This window comes from Gigantopelta aegis, chromosome 7, assembly GCF_016097555.1.
Source record: "Gigantopelta aegis isolate Gae_Host chromosome 7, Gae_host_genome, whole genome shotgun sequence".
In the NCBI taxonomy this organism is placed as follows: Eukaryota; Metazoa; Mollusca; class Gastropoda; order Neomphalida; family Peltospiridae; genus Gigantopelta; species Gigantopelta aegis.
This window is the reverse complement of record NC_054705.1, coordinates 25,258,037-25,274,623: the sequence shown is the minus strand read 5'-3', so window position 1 is coordinate 25,274,623 and position 16,587 is coordinate 25,258,037. Positions and strand designations below refer to the sequence as shown.

The following is a 16,587-nucleotide window of genomic DNA, read 5'->3' as shown; positions in this document are numbered from 1 at the left end:
GAGCACGCAGCCCAGCAGAGCAAGGACGGCGACGCGCAGTGTCTGCGCTGATAACCTCTCGGCGACATTGAACAGTTAGTGCAGTCCTGGTAGCTGGCAGCGTTCAATCACGAATATGGAGGCGAACAATATGGCGATCTTGTCGTGGTGTCATAACACGTCGTTGGCCTGGATGTGGACAGTCCCTGGTGGTTCCTGTCTGCTGGTATCTCCTGTGGAGTCTAGTGATTGTTTAATGGTAGCATCCAAACCGCTGTGCGATGACTACTCGAAATGCCGACTTGAAGCATGCCTAAGGCACGGTCACGTTCCTCCGCTGTCAACCGTGCCATCACTTGTTTAACGTTTCCTCAAAGACTACTTCATAAATGGAAGTGGCTTTTCAGATACCATCTTTTATAGCCCCAAATAGCATGATGTGCACATTCAATTTACGTATTTCATGCTATGCGTGCAATATGTTGCGTTTTGGTGTTGTGTTTCATGGAGTGTTCAAACAATCGTTTTTGTAAATTATTCGTCGTCATGCATGGTCTATAAGGTAGTACGGTACTTATTTATTGACGTTTTTAATGCTGATATGCGCCCCATTCACATTTGTTATCATCAACTGGTGGTGCGTTTTCAAAGCTGTTCAGTATATTTATTATCCCTAGAAACAGGTGATGTCAGGGTTGGGGAGGAGCCTCGATTCATCACCGCACCTGTTTTCATCTTTTACTTTACCCGCATGGGTAAAACACTTTTTTTTTTTTTTTTAAATACACAGTTTACAAGACAAACATTCATTCATACACACATACATACACCATCAAATTTTTCAAATAATTAGCCGTTTCCACTCATGCCTAAAAATACCTTGTGCACTTATTGTATTGTATACACAATAGAAATTTCTTAAAGGTGTAATTGTTCACATTATTATTCACAGTGTTGCATATTATAACCATTTAAAAAAAAAAAAAAAATACGCTTTTCTACATTGAGTGAAATTAGAACACTTTTAAATTTGTTATCTTATAAATAATTCGTTCTTTAGATGTTCATTATTCGGCAAGATATTTTTTACTTTACCTTATATACTATATTATATTATAATTTAAAGAAATAGTCGTAATTCAGTAAGCACTTCATTTACATGCCACTGTATGAAATACCCACCTCAATCCCGCGTGTATTTTAGTTGGTTTAGTATACTTAGTAACAGCTTGTTTTAGAAAGAACGCTATAATGATTTCTAACACTAAGTCTCACACTGATAACATCTGATCGCCAAAACTGAATTATCCGACTTGACACTTGACAGTGACACAATCAAGCATTTTGCCTATAAAAGTCGAGTAACACGCACAGAACGTCGTTCACCATTCGTCCACGGGTATCCATTGACACTTGGAAGGAAGAACGATAATGGTAAGATTTTTACAAGTATTTTTCGTACTTTTAACAGTTTTTGCACTAATAACTAAGGTCAATATCTTTAACGATTTAGACTGCCTAACAATCAGGGTCTGTTAAGTTATAGTTACCTCATCCTTTTCCGAGACAGCGGTTATAGCGGCCAATGAGTGACGTGTATAATGACCAAGGGCGGAGCTGGAGGTCTATTACACCCGTCACTCACCGGCCGCAATAACCGTGGTCTAACTAGACAAATCTCGAGTGATAGTAACTGGCTTGTACCACGCCCCGATTACGTCACCATGGTTTTACAATTTAATTTTAGCGGATACATTTCACCTTGCTTCGTAGTCCGAATCGGACGTAGCAAATGTTTAGGTTTTTTTTTTGCAATTTATGCGGTTTGGCCCGGAGGGGAGGGGGGGGGGAGCAGGGAGAAGTTGCCCCCTGAAAAATTCACTTTTTTTTACTCCATAAAATAGCATACACATAGCATACACATCTCAGGGTTTAATTTGTATAGTGTTTCATTTGTTTATAAAAAGTAGTGACCCCCCCCCCCCCCCCCCCCATAGGATTTTAATCAGGGTACGGCCCTGCGCTTTGGACTATTTGCTTTCAATTAGCCTATACGGGAAAACATGACGGGAATACTAATTTATCTGACATTACAGGCGAGATAGGCCTACAATGGGAGAGCGCTGCGTAACCCATCCTCGAAATTTGAAGTGCCTCGGAAAATATGAAATGTTTAGCAGGTGAATACAAAGCATTTATTGTATAGTATAGTTTTTGTATAGTATAGAACCATTGTAAATGTTTTACGCTTCACTCCGGGCCCGTGTTTATAAAACTAGTCTAGACTGTAATGACGTCACACACGTTCAATTTGTATTTGGGCTGCTTTGTGTTGCGTTCAGCCAGATCGAGCGAAAAAACGTCCGCTAGACTGTTTTGTGCGCTTCACGGTAAACCAAATGACCACGTTAAGAACCTATCAAATAGTTCACGAACGATAGCGAAACGTTTGCTGGCTGAACTTGCAGCTGGTGTTAAAGTCTCAAAATCTATTACAATCCAGACTTTAAAAGTTTTATAAGCACTGATTGGTTCATGTATTTGGTTGGAAAGCCTCTGCCCAGATTCTGGGCTGTACCCAACCTTAAAATAACCTCCCGCCATGGAATCGTGGACTGGCTATGCCAGAATCCGAATCCATGGTGGGCGTGCCCGAACCGTAAGGATGTGGGCACGTTAAAATAGTTCCCATTCCCTTAAAATAAGTAGAGGGATTACCTGTCACCCGTCAAAATTGTGATGATTTCCAGTAAGACAGCAGCGCGCAAACGTTTTAATAAATTGTGATGATTTCCAGTAAGACAGTAGCGCGCAAACATTTTAATAAATTGTGATGATTTCCAGTAAGACAGTAGCGCGCAAACATTTTAATACATTCACTGTTGCCTGCATTCTATCACATCATTTCAAATAGGAGTATTTTGACCTTTAAAACATCATCTTTTCAACGCTTTGTTATAAATATTTGCAACATTAGGCAAACTTGATCAAGTCAGGTCAAGTAATTTTTTACGTGTGTATATGCCACTGAAACTTCACGCACGCCTGTCACGGGCTTAATCTCTGACTTTCGCCAGTGATTAAGTCCGGGTCAGGAAGGTGGGGGTGTAAGTTTGAGGTGGGCGGAATTTGGAATAAAATTTAGAAGTTAGGTCAAGGGACTTAAAGCCAAAAGAGCTGCATTCGACTCATGTCTGGACAAAATTTAAATTCCAAAAATAACATTAGAGTGCTCGGCCTAAAAGGTTTTGAGGTGATTTAAGCAGTTCTGACGGGCTGCCAAAGTAAAGTGCGTTGGACTATTTATAAAAAAATAAACTTAAAATTTTGAACCACGGCCCAAAAGTGTTAAGTCCAACTAAGCCCCACAAAAGGGAGGTTACCTGTCCTAAGTTAGGGTTGCGCAGCGGGACTCATGTCGAGTTGATGGGCTGCTCGAACCCATCGTGAGGTCGTAATAACAGTTCTTCATGACTTCAAGGTAGTCGCCTTGTAGAACCACCTTGAGAACGCGATGGATGATTGCGTTGTCCATGGAAGACATGGTGAGACCTTGTCCGAACAGCCGTCCCGCTCAGCTGTCACTTAACGTTTGTCAGAGTGGTTCGCCTTGTAGAACCACCTTGAGAACGCGATGGATGATTGCGTTGTCCATGGAAGACATGGTGAGACCTTGTCTGAACAGCCCGTCCCGCTCAGCTGTCACGTAACGTTTGTCAGAGTGGTTCGCCCCTTGGATCTGGTACTTCCCTTGTCCTGACGGAAGTTGGTGCTATGATGATTCCCTCCACGGTCCGTTGATCTGGGAAGAACTGGTGAAATCTCCCTGGATTGCGCCCCGGTATCTTGCTGGCAGCTTGTCACAAACGATGTTCCAGTGCGGTGGGTTAGGATCTTTAGGGTCGGTGACCGTCGAGACCTTCCTCCTCCTGGTTTCTCGTTGGACCGCTGCTGGCGCAACAAAAACTGTTGGAGGCGCCGGTGGACTGGCTTGTGAGTCCGTGATAACCACATGGCCATTCTCCATCAGCGTCAGTACACGAACAGAAGGGACCGCCACTGTCAGTGGAGATGACAGCTTTGGTCCCCCCTGGGCTGCTCCTGGCGTGGCCTGCAGTCGAGTAGATGGGGGCGGCGACGCAAAAGGGACCGCCCCCGGTGGTTGAGCCCCGGCGTTGGCCCCCCCCCCCCTGAGCCGCCCATGTCGGTCTCGCATTCTTAGAAGCAGGTGGGACCGCCCCCGGCGGTTGAGCCGCCAAGTTAGACCCCCCTCCCCACACCTGAGTACCCTTTGGTCGCCTCCTCCTCCTACTTGTAGATCTTTTCGGTTTGTCGTCGCCATATATAAGCATAACGACAGCCGAACTCCCATTGTGCTCTATGCAGTACTTGGACATGTGTCCAAGCTCTCGCAGCACAGCACCTAGGGTGGGGGAGAGAAACCTCAACGTTCGCTGAATACAACGTCATTATACGGTAGCTCGAGTACAAGTGGCAAACTTGATTTGACTTTTTAATAAACTGGGGTGGGACGTAGCTCAGTGGTACAGCGCTCGCTTGGTGTGCGGTCGGTCTGGGATCGATCCCCGTCGGTGGGCCCATTGAGCTATTTCTCGTTCCAGCCAGTGTACCACGACTGGTATATCAGAGGCCATGGTATGTACTATCCTGTCTATGGGATGGTGCATATAAAAGATTCCTTGCTGTTAATCGAAAAGAGTAGCCCATGAAGTGGCGACAGCGCGTTTCATATCTCAATCTCTGTGTGGTCCTTAACCGTATGTCTGACGCCATATAACCGTAAATAAATGTTTTGAGTGCGTCGTTAAATGAAACCTTTCCTTGTCTACGTTTTGTTTAGATAGTTTCAATATGAAGCACATTTGTTTTTGATCTTTTAATAAATTTACACTTTCGTACCAGCGTCTTGGTTAGATCGTTTCAATATGAGGTGCACTTGTTTAGATCTTTTAATAAATTCACTCTTACCAGCGTCTTGGTTAGATCGTTTAAATATGAAGTACAATAATTGTTTTTATTAATTCACTATTTTTTGTGCATTGCTATATATATATATTATTTTCTTTATTGTGCTTTATTCTCTTCGTTTTGTTATAATCTTTTAATAAATTCAGTTTGACCATTAGTAGCAAGGGATCTTTTATATGCACCATTCCACAGACAGGATGACACATGCACCGACCTTTGATATACCAGGTCGTGGTGCACTTGCTGAAGCGAGAAATAGCCTAATGGATCCACCGACGAGGATCGATCCTAGACCAACCGCGCACCAGGCGGACGCTTTACCACTGGGCTATGTCTCGTCCCTACCTATAAGTAAGGTTAGGAAAATACCTATACGTAAGGGAAGGAAGACACCTATAAGTAAGGGAAGAAAAACACCTATATGTAAGGGAAGGAAGACACCTATATGTAAGGGAGGGAAGACACCTATAAGTAAGGGAAGGACGACACCTATAAGTAAGGGAAGGAAGACACCTATATGTAAGGGTAGGAAGAGACCTATAAGTAAGGGTAGGAAGACACCTATATGTAAAGGAAGGAAGACACCTATAAGTAAGGGAAGAAAAACACCTATATGTAAGGGTAGGAAGACACCTATAAGTAAGGGAAGGAAGACACCTATATGTAAGGGAAGGGAGACACCTATATGTAAGGGAAGGAAGACACCTATATGTAAGGGAAGGAAGACACCTATATGTAAGGGTAGGAAGACACCTATAAGTAAGGTAAGGAAGACACCTATATGTAAGGGAAGGAAGACACCTATAAGTAAGGGAAGGAAGACACCTATAAGTAAGGGAAGGAAGACACCTATATGTAAGGGTAGGAAGACACCTATAAGTAAGGGTAGGAAAACACCTATAAGTAAGGGTAGGAAGATATCGAAGTACGTGTTTTGTGTTTGCAGATGAAGGCTATTTCTCGTTCCAGTCAGTACTCAACAACTGGTGTAACAAAGGTCGTGGTATGTACTATCCTGTCTGTGAGATGGTGCATATAAAAGGTCCCTTGCTGCTAATTCAAACTAGTTGCCCATGAAGATGCGACAGCGGGTTTCCTCTCTGAATATATATGTGGTCCTTAACCATATGTACGACGCCCTATGACCGTAATTAAAATGTGTTTAGTGCGTCGTTAAAGATCCACGTTTATCAAAAACGTAATTCACTATTGTTTGGTATCTACGTATACCTTTTACAATATATATTAAGTATCAATAAAATAAATTTTCAAAAATTTACCCGTTTTTAATATATTCACAATAAAAAGTCGCGTTTTCCCCATCGCTTGCCAAAACGCCTGTCGAATCCAAGAGCTAAGTCACGTGACCCCGTGACGCGCTAACCGGCATAACATGAACGCGTGATTCGCATCCTTTCAGACATTTTACTGGGAAGGTGGAACACATGTATTTTTAAAACGCAAAAATGTTATTCTATTGAATTGAATTGTATGGATGGAATAAACTTTTGGAGATAGTTTTCAAATGTAAAATATGGTGAACCATTGTTTAGTGTTTGGATGTATCAAAGCAGTAGTTTTACTTTAAACAAACCGACAATCACAAGGTTTGCAGAACCCGTGTAAAATGGAAAGGACCATCACGGTGGGATATGATCTGCAGTGACCACTTCATCCCTGGGGATTACGACAATTACTTGAGGTGGTTGATAAATATGACACCTATTGTGTTGTTTTTAACATATCTGTTCCAAGCCTGTATCCCCACCGGCATGGCTGCGCATGATGCAGCAAACAAGAAACCACGACGGGCAGGAGCTAAACTAGAGCTCAAAAGGGTGAGGGGGAGGAGGGGGAAGGAGGCGGGGAGGGTACCAAAGCAGGGGCGGCAGTGTAAAATATAGTGGTACGGATCGAGGTTGCCAAACTCTTCTTTAAAATTCAATTGAGAAAGGCATTTTCACAGATACAACAAATATAACCCACAAAAGTGCCTCTTTGAAAAGTGTTACGGCCATGCGCCGTCCGTGCAGTGGCGTAGGGAGGGGGCCCACGGGAAAATGCCCCCACCCCCATCAAACTTTTTTTTTAAACTATTAAATTTGATAAAATCATAGTGTGGGTTGTGCACCCCCCCCCCCACCCACCAATCCCAATATAAAATCCTGCCTACGCCAATGGAGGGTACCAAGCCTAGAACGATAAAAAATATGGGGCTTGTATTTCATAATTAAATATATATACACACACACACACACACACACTATATATATATATACACACACACGCACGCACACAATTTGTGTTTGTGTGTGTGTGTGTATATATATATATATATATATATATATATATACAAACTTTGTGTGTGCGTGTGTGTGTGTGTGTGTGTATATACGTCAGTGTGTGTGCTTTGCCAAATCGTGATGACGTCATATTTAGTACCGACAAGGTGATTGGTTTGTTGGCGTCAAATCGTCCAATAGTAGTGTCCGTTAAAGCAATGCATGATAATTTCTCAGTGATGATTTTTATTTTCCCCGTTATCAATGGCTGCTGGGGTCATAAATCGTATTATTATTTGTATGTGTTCATACCTGCATTGCATCATACCGATCTGTCTAAAACAATAAATTCAGATCCCTATTTTATGTGACTGTAATCAATAAAATAATGTTATTTATTCTGCTTGTTGTTTTAAATGCGTTCTGATCTAAACACATATTTTTTATTATAGTCAAATGTTAATATCCCACTTTCAAAAGTCGGGACGTGTGTCCTCCTTCTCACAGGTAGGTAGGTAACTAGGTTAACGTGCTTATATACCACTTCCTCACCAATCGAGATACCATTCGAGTAGATGTACCAATGTTATGAGACCAAAATGTCCAAACTAGCGTCCGTTAAGAATCGGCTGTTTTTCGAAAAATCATTCTCTGCTGTCGGCATGTTGACCTACTAACAGAACGCCTGATGCTACGTCACAGGTCTGATGCGGGTCAAATCTATTGAGCTGTGGGGGTTTTCCCCAAGCGTTTTACAAAAAGCCACTTTATTAATAACTGGGATGGTATTTTTGTTTTTTATTTTTAATACTGTAATGTTTATGTATTTGTTTTATATACTGTGTATTAATAATATGCCATGATTGTGGACCTTTAAATCAAACATATCCTTCCTTGTAGATGAAGTTCACTCTGCTGTTGCTGTTGGTGACGGTGTTTGCCGTCAACCACGAGGTCGCCGCGTGGAGGTGGCGACGAGTCGTACGGACTGCGATTAGAGTCTACCGATATTATCGTATCTACAGGGACATCACGGGCAAGCGAGGTGGGCTACTAGTATTCAAAAGTGTTTTCTACAAGTCTATCTAACACTAGCCATATAAAAAGTTAAAACGTTTGTTAACTTTTGTTTTGTTTAACGACACCACTAGAGCACATTGATATACTTGTCATCGGTTATTGAATGTCAAACATTTGGTTATTCTGATAAACGAAACCCGCTACATTTTCCATTAACAACCAATCTAATTAAAATTAGCTCCACTATTACATGTGGATCTAATAGCAGCCCGTTGGAGCTTATGTCCAGTTGACCTTTCATTCGACTAATCAAAACCTTACTTGCAAAATCATGCCAGTGATTTGAAAAGAATTTGAAAACATTCAGGATTATGCCGAGGGTATACGAAATAATTCGGGTGAATTACGAAGTATGCTGGAAACTGATTGCAATATAAAATTTTATATAAAATTCGTTTTAAGACGAAACAAAAAACCGTGATAGTGTGGCCATAAAATCTGTTTCTACTAGTATATAATCCAGAGTTTATTACTGCACTTTTCCCCCTGTATTTTCAATGTTGAAATAGACCAACAAGTTCGCCTATTGCATAAATAGTCTCGCCCGATATTTTTAGAATAACGCTATAAAAGGCGAAGTGTAATTGGTCGATATTAAAATTGTTATTTATAGATGAAATGTCACCTGGACATGGAAGTCCACACAATGCTGTTAGATCTACTGGTAGACCCAGTAGAGCTAATTTTAATCAGATTGATTAAAAACAAGGACTCTTTATTATGCACCATCGCACAGACAAGATAGCACATACCACAACCGTTGATATACCAGTCGTGTTGCACTGGTTGGAACGAGAAATAGCCCAATGGGTCCATATAAAAAGTGACACATTTAATCGTCTTCTTAAAAATAAATCTTGATCGATAGACAGTGTTCGAGATCATTCATTGTTGGCAGTATCCCAGTTGGATACTAAAATTTCTAAATCTGGTATCCCACCTGATAATTTAGTCTCCCATTTAAATGAAATTCATAAATAACATCGTAACAAACTTGGACGACACTGTTCTCGTTCCCAGTCTAATGCTACACCGCAATCAAAATCGCAAAATTCGTGAAATTCGCAATCAAACGGAATCGGCAAAAAGATTTGCTGCATCTATTTTTGCGTAATACTGACATAAATTAATATTTAGCAGTAATCTATAAGTGTTTCTGACATTACTAATGATAAACCTACCTGTATCAATTTTTTGCAGATGTGGAATCAATATCTCAAATAAAATTTGAAGGGAGGAAACTTCCAACAAAAACAATAGTGACTTAGCGGTTCCCAGTCCATTGCTACGCCGCTATTGCTCCAGTGTAGCATTAGACTGGGTACGAGTAAGGGGAAATACTGTTACTTTACTTCACCAGTAAATTACGACTTCCATTGTTTCAGCGAAAAATAAAAACGCATGTTTAAAAAAACAACAAAAACATTATATGGTATCCCGATGGGATACTGGGTTTTTGAAGTCTGGTATCCAAACTTAAATTCTGGTATACCCGGGATATCGGGATACCGTTAATCTCGAACACTGATAGACAAAGAAAGGAAAACCGTTGCCACCATATAGTCTTCTCTTGTCAAAGCTGCACAGGAGGATATATTCACTTAATGTAGGAAGTACGCAAGCAGACACACAAACTCGGAAACAAATAAACAACCAAACAAACAAATAAACAAACAAATACATAAACAAACAAACAATAAAAAAATAAATAAACAATAAAATAAATAAATAAACAATAAAATAAAAAAATAAAAAAATAATGAGATATCTAATACATAATTGTGACAAAATACATTTATCTATGACAATGTGTAAACATGTAAATATTTTGTAACGTTTACTTTGTTTATTTTTTAAATTAACATTTAGATATCGCGGGCTTTGACAAAAACCTGGACGGCGTTGTGGATCTGTCCGAGCTAGAAGATGTCTTATCAACCAGGGACGCTCGGGAAATCTTGGAAATGGCGGACAATGATGGTGAGTTGGGAAAAAAGTTTGTTTAGTTTAACGACACCACTAGAGCATATTGATTAATTAAAGACAATAGCACACATATAGAAGGCCAGACTGCTTTCCTTTGATCCTGGCAAGTGGGACAGTGTGGCAGGAAGTGATCCAAAAACACTTGTCAAATATTTGGTAATTCTGACGTATAGCCTTAGAGAGGAAACCCGCTACATTATTGTTATTAGTGCAAGATAGGATTGAAGATACCAAGGCCTTTGCTATACCAGTCGTGGTGCACTGGGTGGAATCAGAAATAGCCCAATGGGCCACCGACGGGGATCGAGCCTAGTGCGGCCCGTGTATATACATGTGTAATAAGACGTAAACTATAATAGCACGTGGGTTTACGTCTCTATTGTCCAGGAGACTCCCAGGTCACTATGGTTACCACTATTACCAGCCCGTGTGTATACATGCGTAATAAGACGTAAACTATAATAACACGTGGGTTTACCTCTCTATTGTCCAGGAGACTCCCAGGTCACTATGGTTACCACTATTACCGGCCCGTGTGTATACATGCGTAATAAGACGTAAACTATAATAACACGTGGGTTTACCTCTCTATTGTCCAGGAGACTCCCAGGTCACTATGGTTACCACTATTACCGGCCCGTGTGCATACATGCGTAATAAGACGTAAACTATAATAACACGTGGGTTTACCTCTCTATTGTCCAGGAGACTCCCAGGTCACTATGGTTACCACTATTACCGGCCCGTGTGCATACATGCGTAATAAGACGTAAACTATAATAACACGTGGGTTTACCTCTCTATTGTCCAGGAGACTCCCAGGTCACTATGGAAGAGTTCCAGAAGGTGCTCACACAGATGAATCAACTGGAGTGAACCCACAAAGGACAGTTACAGAAGTCATCAATTAGGTGAGTTAGAAAAGAGCTCACACGGAAACCAACCACACGAATACGCACACACTCACGCATGTACTCACCGCCATTGAGCCGTTAAGACTCGCTCTCTGAGTGGGAGCCAGTACATTGATGCGAACCCAGTACCCCCCAGCCTTAAGACCGATGCGTAACTACTACACCACCGAGGCCGGTTAAAATCCATGTTCTATCACGTCACTGAGAATGCACAAACATATATTTGTTAAAGGTACACATGTATGTCACACCTATGCATACGCACACATATTTGTCACACCCATACATACTGACACACATATATGCACACCCATGCATACACACATATATGCATACCTATCAATACACACATAGATGCACACCCATGCATACACACACATATATGCATACCCATGCATACACACACATATATGCACACCCATGCATATATACACACATATATGCACACTTAACACAACACATACAGCGCACACTGCAATTATTTTCATGTACCAAAAACAAATTACTTAAAGTTATGTAAGGTGTTTTAGCACATTCTAGAAAGTTCCGATTTTAAAACTATTAAATATAAAATATTGATTCCATAAGACGCTGTACCGTACAATGTGGTAACGTAATATAGACCGAACAGAGCACTAAACATATGTTGTTAGTCTACAGTTAGTTACAACAACCAACACAAGTAACTGAGTTTGTTAATTGATTAATGCGTGTTTCTTCTCTTCTTTTTCAGTTCTTTCTAAACATCCACAAAGAACTGACTGTTAATGATATTCTGGCCATATGTGTACACAGAAATAAAACCTGCAACAACAACATCTCATTTGTATTTATTTATTTATCTATTTTATTATTTATTTATTTATTTTATTTTATTGTTTATTTTTAAAAATTTACTTTAATTTACTTTATTTTACTTTTACTTTTATTTTGATCGTGTAATGTAGTGTTGGGGGTGGGGGGGGGGGGGGGGGGGGTACCACAACTCTACCTGTGTGTTATAACGGGTTTATTGGAATGTTCGTCACTTGTTACGTTAGCAACCCATTGTTACCCATCCGTCCATTCATCTCCACCCACATACTCATAAATCCATTCGTCCGTCCATCCATCATTCTATGCACCCATCCATTCATCTCCTCACCCATTTGTTCATTTACTTACTCATCCGTCCATTTACTTACCCATTGTCCATTTACTTACCCATCCGTCCATTTACATCTCCATCCATCCGTCCGTCTATTTACTCATCCGTGTGTCCATCCGCTCACCCATCGGTTCATCCATGCAAGAACCATATTTAGGTCTACTCGTTCACCCACTCACCAATCCATGCATCCACTATTCACTGAAATCCATCTATTCATCTAGTCGGTCACTCACTCCAATCACAAACATATGTCCATCCACCCATTCAACCCATCCATCCATCCGATTGAGAACACGTTTTGAGATGATTGAGAACACGTTTTGAGACGATTGAGAACACGTTTTGAGACGATCGAGAACATAATCATTCAGTCGTCTGCAACTGATAACAGTTAAACATTTGGGTGAACGAACGAACTGGTACGTGATTATACATTCAGGTATACATTTCACATAATTAGATGTGAAAATATCTTTATTTCAAGCCAGAAGCTAAGCTTTAGAAATATCCTATAAAGAAGGCAATTTCTTACTCCTTTAAACTTGTTTTTCATTTTAACATAGTGCAAGATAAAAGCAATTTTTATACCAACATTGATACTGGTACCCATTCAAAATAAAATTATCAAAGTAATTAAATATGCACCGATCGTTCACTAAACAAATAATTATTGATCCATGTCACGGGGATCCTATAATACCCGTAACTGAATGAAACACGATTATCCAAATATCTCTCCTAACTGTATATCTATTAGATCTCTCTGTAACGGGCAGTTCAACCCGCGTGGCTCATCTAGGTATGATCAGAGATAAAATCTTATATAAAGTATATATTATTATAGCACGTTTAGTTCACTAGAAAACACAACAAAAACACAATACACTTTGGAATCTGTATTAACCTACGCTGACAAATGTACTGCCGCAGTAGTTAATTAACAACAACAAATAATAACAACCCAGAACTGATCACTTAATTAGTTAATCTCTAGGTGTCTAGTTTACACAATATTCTAATCACTTCACCGTGACACAACACCCACACGTGTGATAACTGAGAAACGCTTCCAGGGGAACTTAATTAATAAAGGAATTACAACTCTATTCCTAACTGGTTAATTTTTAATTAACCCTCAACTACTCATTCAGTAACCTTGTAATACAGAATTAATACTGGTACCTATCACAATAAAGACAATAACCTACAGTTTACCTAGGTCCTCTAGGATGACTGGTTAAGCTATATATATATTAGAACAGTGAGCCTACAGTTTACTGCGTCAGATGACCGGCAGCACCGTCTAACTAATATTGGTATAATACAGTATTAAAATATTTAAAGTCACATCAATCACATCAAGGTTATACAACAGAGCAGAAATAATATTTACCAAGTCCAAACGGACGCGTTCCCTGGAAGCCTTCCAATATGTTTCTCCTGATATCTCTAAAACCCTAGCTATTTATCATAAAACCGAATATCGCCTGGGGCTACATCGCGGCACCGAATACCTACAAGTGATATTTCCACAGCGACCAAGACGGGAATTTTCCTTAGATGGCCAGACTTGCTGACGCCTAGTTCTCCAGCAATACCCCGAACGTACCGAACTAGCGGAGGTATTACGTAACTACTGGCCACATGGCCTCCACACCTGGACTGGGTGTGTATTAGAAAGAGCTCGACGACCGTCGCGCAGATGTATTACGTAACAAAATGCCCACCTGGGCTTAAGTGCATATTGGAACTGCACACGGCCCTCTAAAACAATTAATATCGCCACAGGCGAAAACAAAATTAAGAGCATGTCCCGTCACAATCCACTATCCTTTAGATTTTTTTTTTTTATTTAACGACGCACTCAACACGTTTTATTTACGGTTATATGGCGTCAGACATATGGTTAAGGACCACACAGAGTTTGAGAGGAAACCCGCTGTCGCCACTTCATGGGCTACTCTTTGCGATTAGCAGCAAGGGATCTTTTATTTGCACTTCCCACAGGCAGGATAGCACAAACCATGGCCTTTGTTGAACCATTTATGGATCACTGGTCGGTGCAAGTGGTTTACACCTACCCATTGAGCCTTGCGGAGCACTCACTCAGGGTTTGAAGTCGGTATCTGGATTAAATTTCCCATGCCTCGACTGGGATCCGAACCCAGTACCTACCAGCCTGTAGACGGATGACCTAACCACGGCGCTACCGAGGCCGGTCCACTGTCCTTTAGAGAACCGTGTCCTGGACAGCGTGCTTGAACCTTAAATGAATGCATTTACGAAAATCAAGTTAAAATGAATGAAACGAATAAATATGCCTATAGTATAAAACAAATGCACACTATTAAGGCCTGTGAGAAAAACGTCAGCAAATATTGAAAATGCTTCTAGACTTCTTGCCTCCTTAATGTCGCATCTCATTTATTTTAATTACCTATGCAAATAGATGGCATTTGCCATCAATATACTGACCCATAATGCACGAAAACGCATCATATTTTCATAAACAATGGGATATCTAGAATATATATGTATAAAACATGTTATACGGTATAGACCAGGGATATATGAATTCAACTACTGTTTCAGATTTGGACAACAAGCTGACTCAAACATTTGGATCATGTATTACAAAGATAATAGTACAACGTATTTCCACTGTCACATGTTACTGCCAATCAGCTGTAGTTGATACTGCGTTAAAGGAACAGTCCTGAGTTTACAACCATTGTAAAATGTTTAAAGGGACAATCCTGAGTTTACAACCATTGTAAAATGTTTAAAGGAACAGTCCTGAGTTTACAACCATTGTAAAATGTTTAAAGGGACAGTCCTGAGTTTACAACCATTGTAAAATGTTTAAAGGGACAGTCCTGAGTTTACAACCATTGTAAAATGTTTAAAGGGACAGTCCTGAGTTTACAACCATTGTAAAATGTTTAAAGGGACAGTCCTGAGTTTACAACCATTGTAAAATGTTTAAAGGGACAGTCCTGAGTTTACAACTGTTGTAAAATGTTTAAAGGGACAGTCCTGAGTTTACAACTATTGTAAAATGTTTAAAGGGACAATCCTTTGTTTACAACTGTGTAAAATGTTTAAAGGGACAGTCCTGAGTTTACAACCATTGTAAAATGTTTAAAGGGACAGTCCTGAGTTTACAACCATTGTAAAATGTTTCAAGGGACAGTCCTGAGTTTACAACCATTGTAAAATGTTTTATATCAATAGAGCCTTTTCGATGACGTAATATACAAATTAAATACATTTTCTTATTTAGAATATCAGTGTCTGTATTTACAAGGTGTTTGTTGTTGTCCTAATGCTTGTAGTACCCCAAACCGGATTTTACCTCCCAATAATTTCGTACGTACGAAACAATATATATCACGAATTAAAGTAAAAGCTGAGTGGTACAAACATTAGTATACGACTGCAAACACATTCGATATACAGACACTGGTGTTCTAAACAAGAAAATGTATTTAGTATGAAATAGTAGTCGCCAACAAGACTCTGTATTCGCAAACATCTTACAAATGTTGCAAACTTAGGATAGTCCCTTTAAGTGCTGCTGCACAGTGACACAAACGCCTGGTATTTGGCACAAGGCAACCTGTACATTCACTAAAAGAAAAAACATCAGCAAAAGAAAGAAAGGTTTTATTCAACGACGTACTCAGCACATTTTATTTACGGTTATATGGCGTCAGACATATGGTTACGGACCACATAGATTTGAGAGGAAACCCGCTGTCGCCACTTCATGGGCTACTCTTTCCGATTAGCAGCAAGGGATCTTTTATTTCCGCTTCCTACAGGCAAGATAGCACAAACCATGGCCTTTGTTGAACCATTTATGGATCACTGGTCGGTGCAAGTTGTTTACACTTACCCATTGAGGCTTGCGGAGCACTCACTCAGGGTTTGGAGTCGGTATCTGGATTAAAAATCCCATGCCTCGACTCAGATCCGAACCCAGTACCTACCAGCCTTTTGACCGATGACCTAACCACGACGCCACCGAGGCCGGTATAAACATAAGGCGAATGCATGTACTTGGTATTCATTTCATTTCAGCATCGTAATGTTTGTATTAAACACAATGATGTAATATGACATAGAATATCAGTAATATATAATATGGGACCAAATGTCAATAACTAATACGGTTAATTTCTTGACACCATGGATGATGATGGTT

General features: G+C 40.2%; 1 protein-coding gene across 1 annotated transcript; it reads left to right on the top strand.

Annotated features, from left to right (window-relative positions):
- The first annotated feature begins 1,322 nt into the window (after positions 1 to 1,322).
- LOC121377786 lies at positions 1,323 to 12,046 on the top strand. The gene is made up of 5 exons (XM_041505876.1): positions 1,323 to 1,413; positions 8,151 to 8,295; positions 10,200 to 10,310; positions 11,128 to 11,227; positions 11,964 to 12,046. Exons 1-4 carry the CDS (start codon positions 1,411 to 1,413, stop codon positions 11,190 to 11,192), a joined length of 324 nt encoding a protein of 107 aa, XP_041361810.1. The 5' UTR covers positions 1,323 to 1,410; the 3' UTR covers positions 11,193 to 11,227; positions 11,964 to 12,046.
- Positions 12,047 to 16,587: the final 4,541 nt, after the last annotated feature.

Coding starts and splice junctions, on each gene's coding strand:
- LOC121377786 (XM_041505876.1), top strand. Junction 8,296..10,199: donor GGACATCACGGGCAAGCGAG/GTGGGCTACTAG, acceptor ATTAACATTTAG/ATATCGCGGGCTTTGACAAA. Junction 10,311..11,127: donor GGAAATGGCGGACAATGATG/GTGAGTTGGGAA, acceptor TCTATTGTCCAG/GAGACTCCCAGGTCACTATG.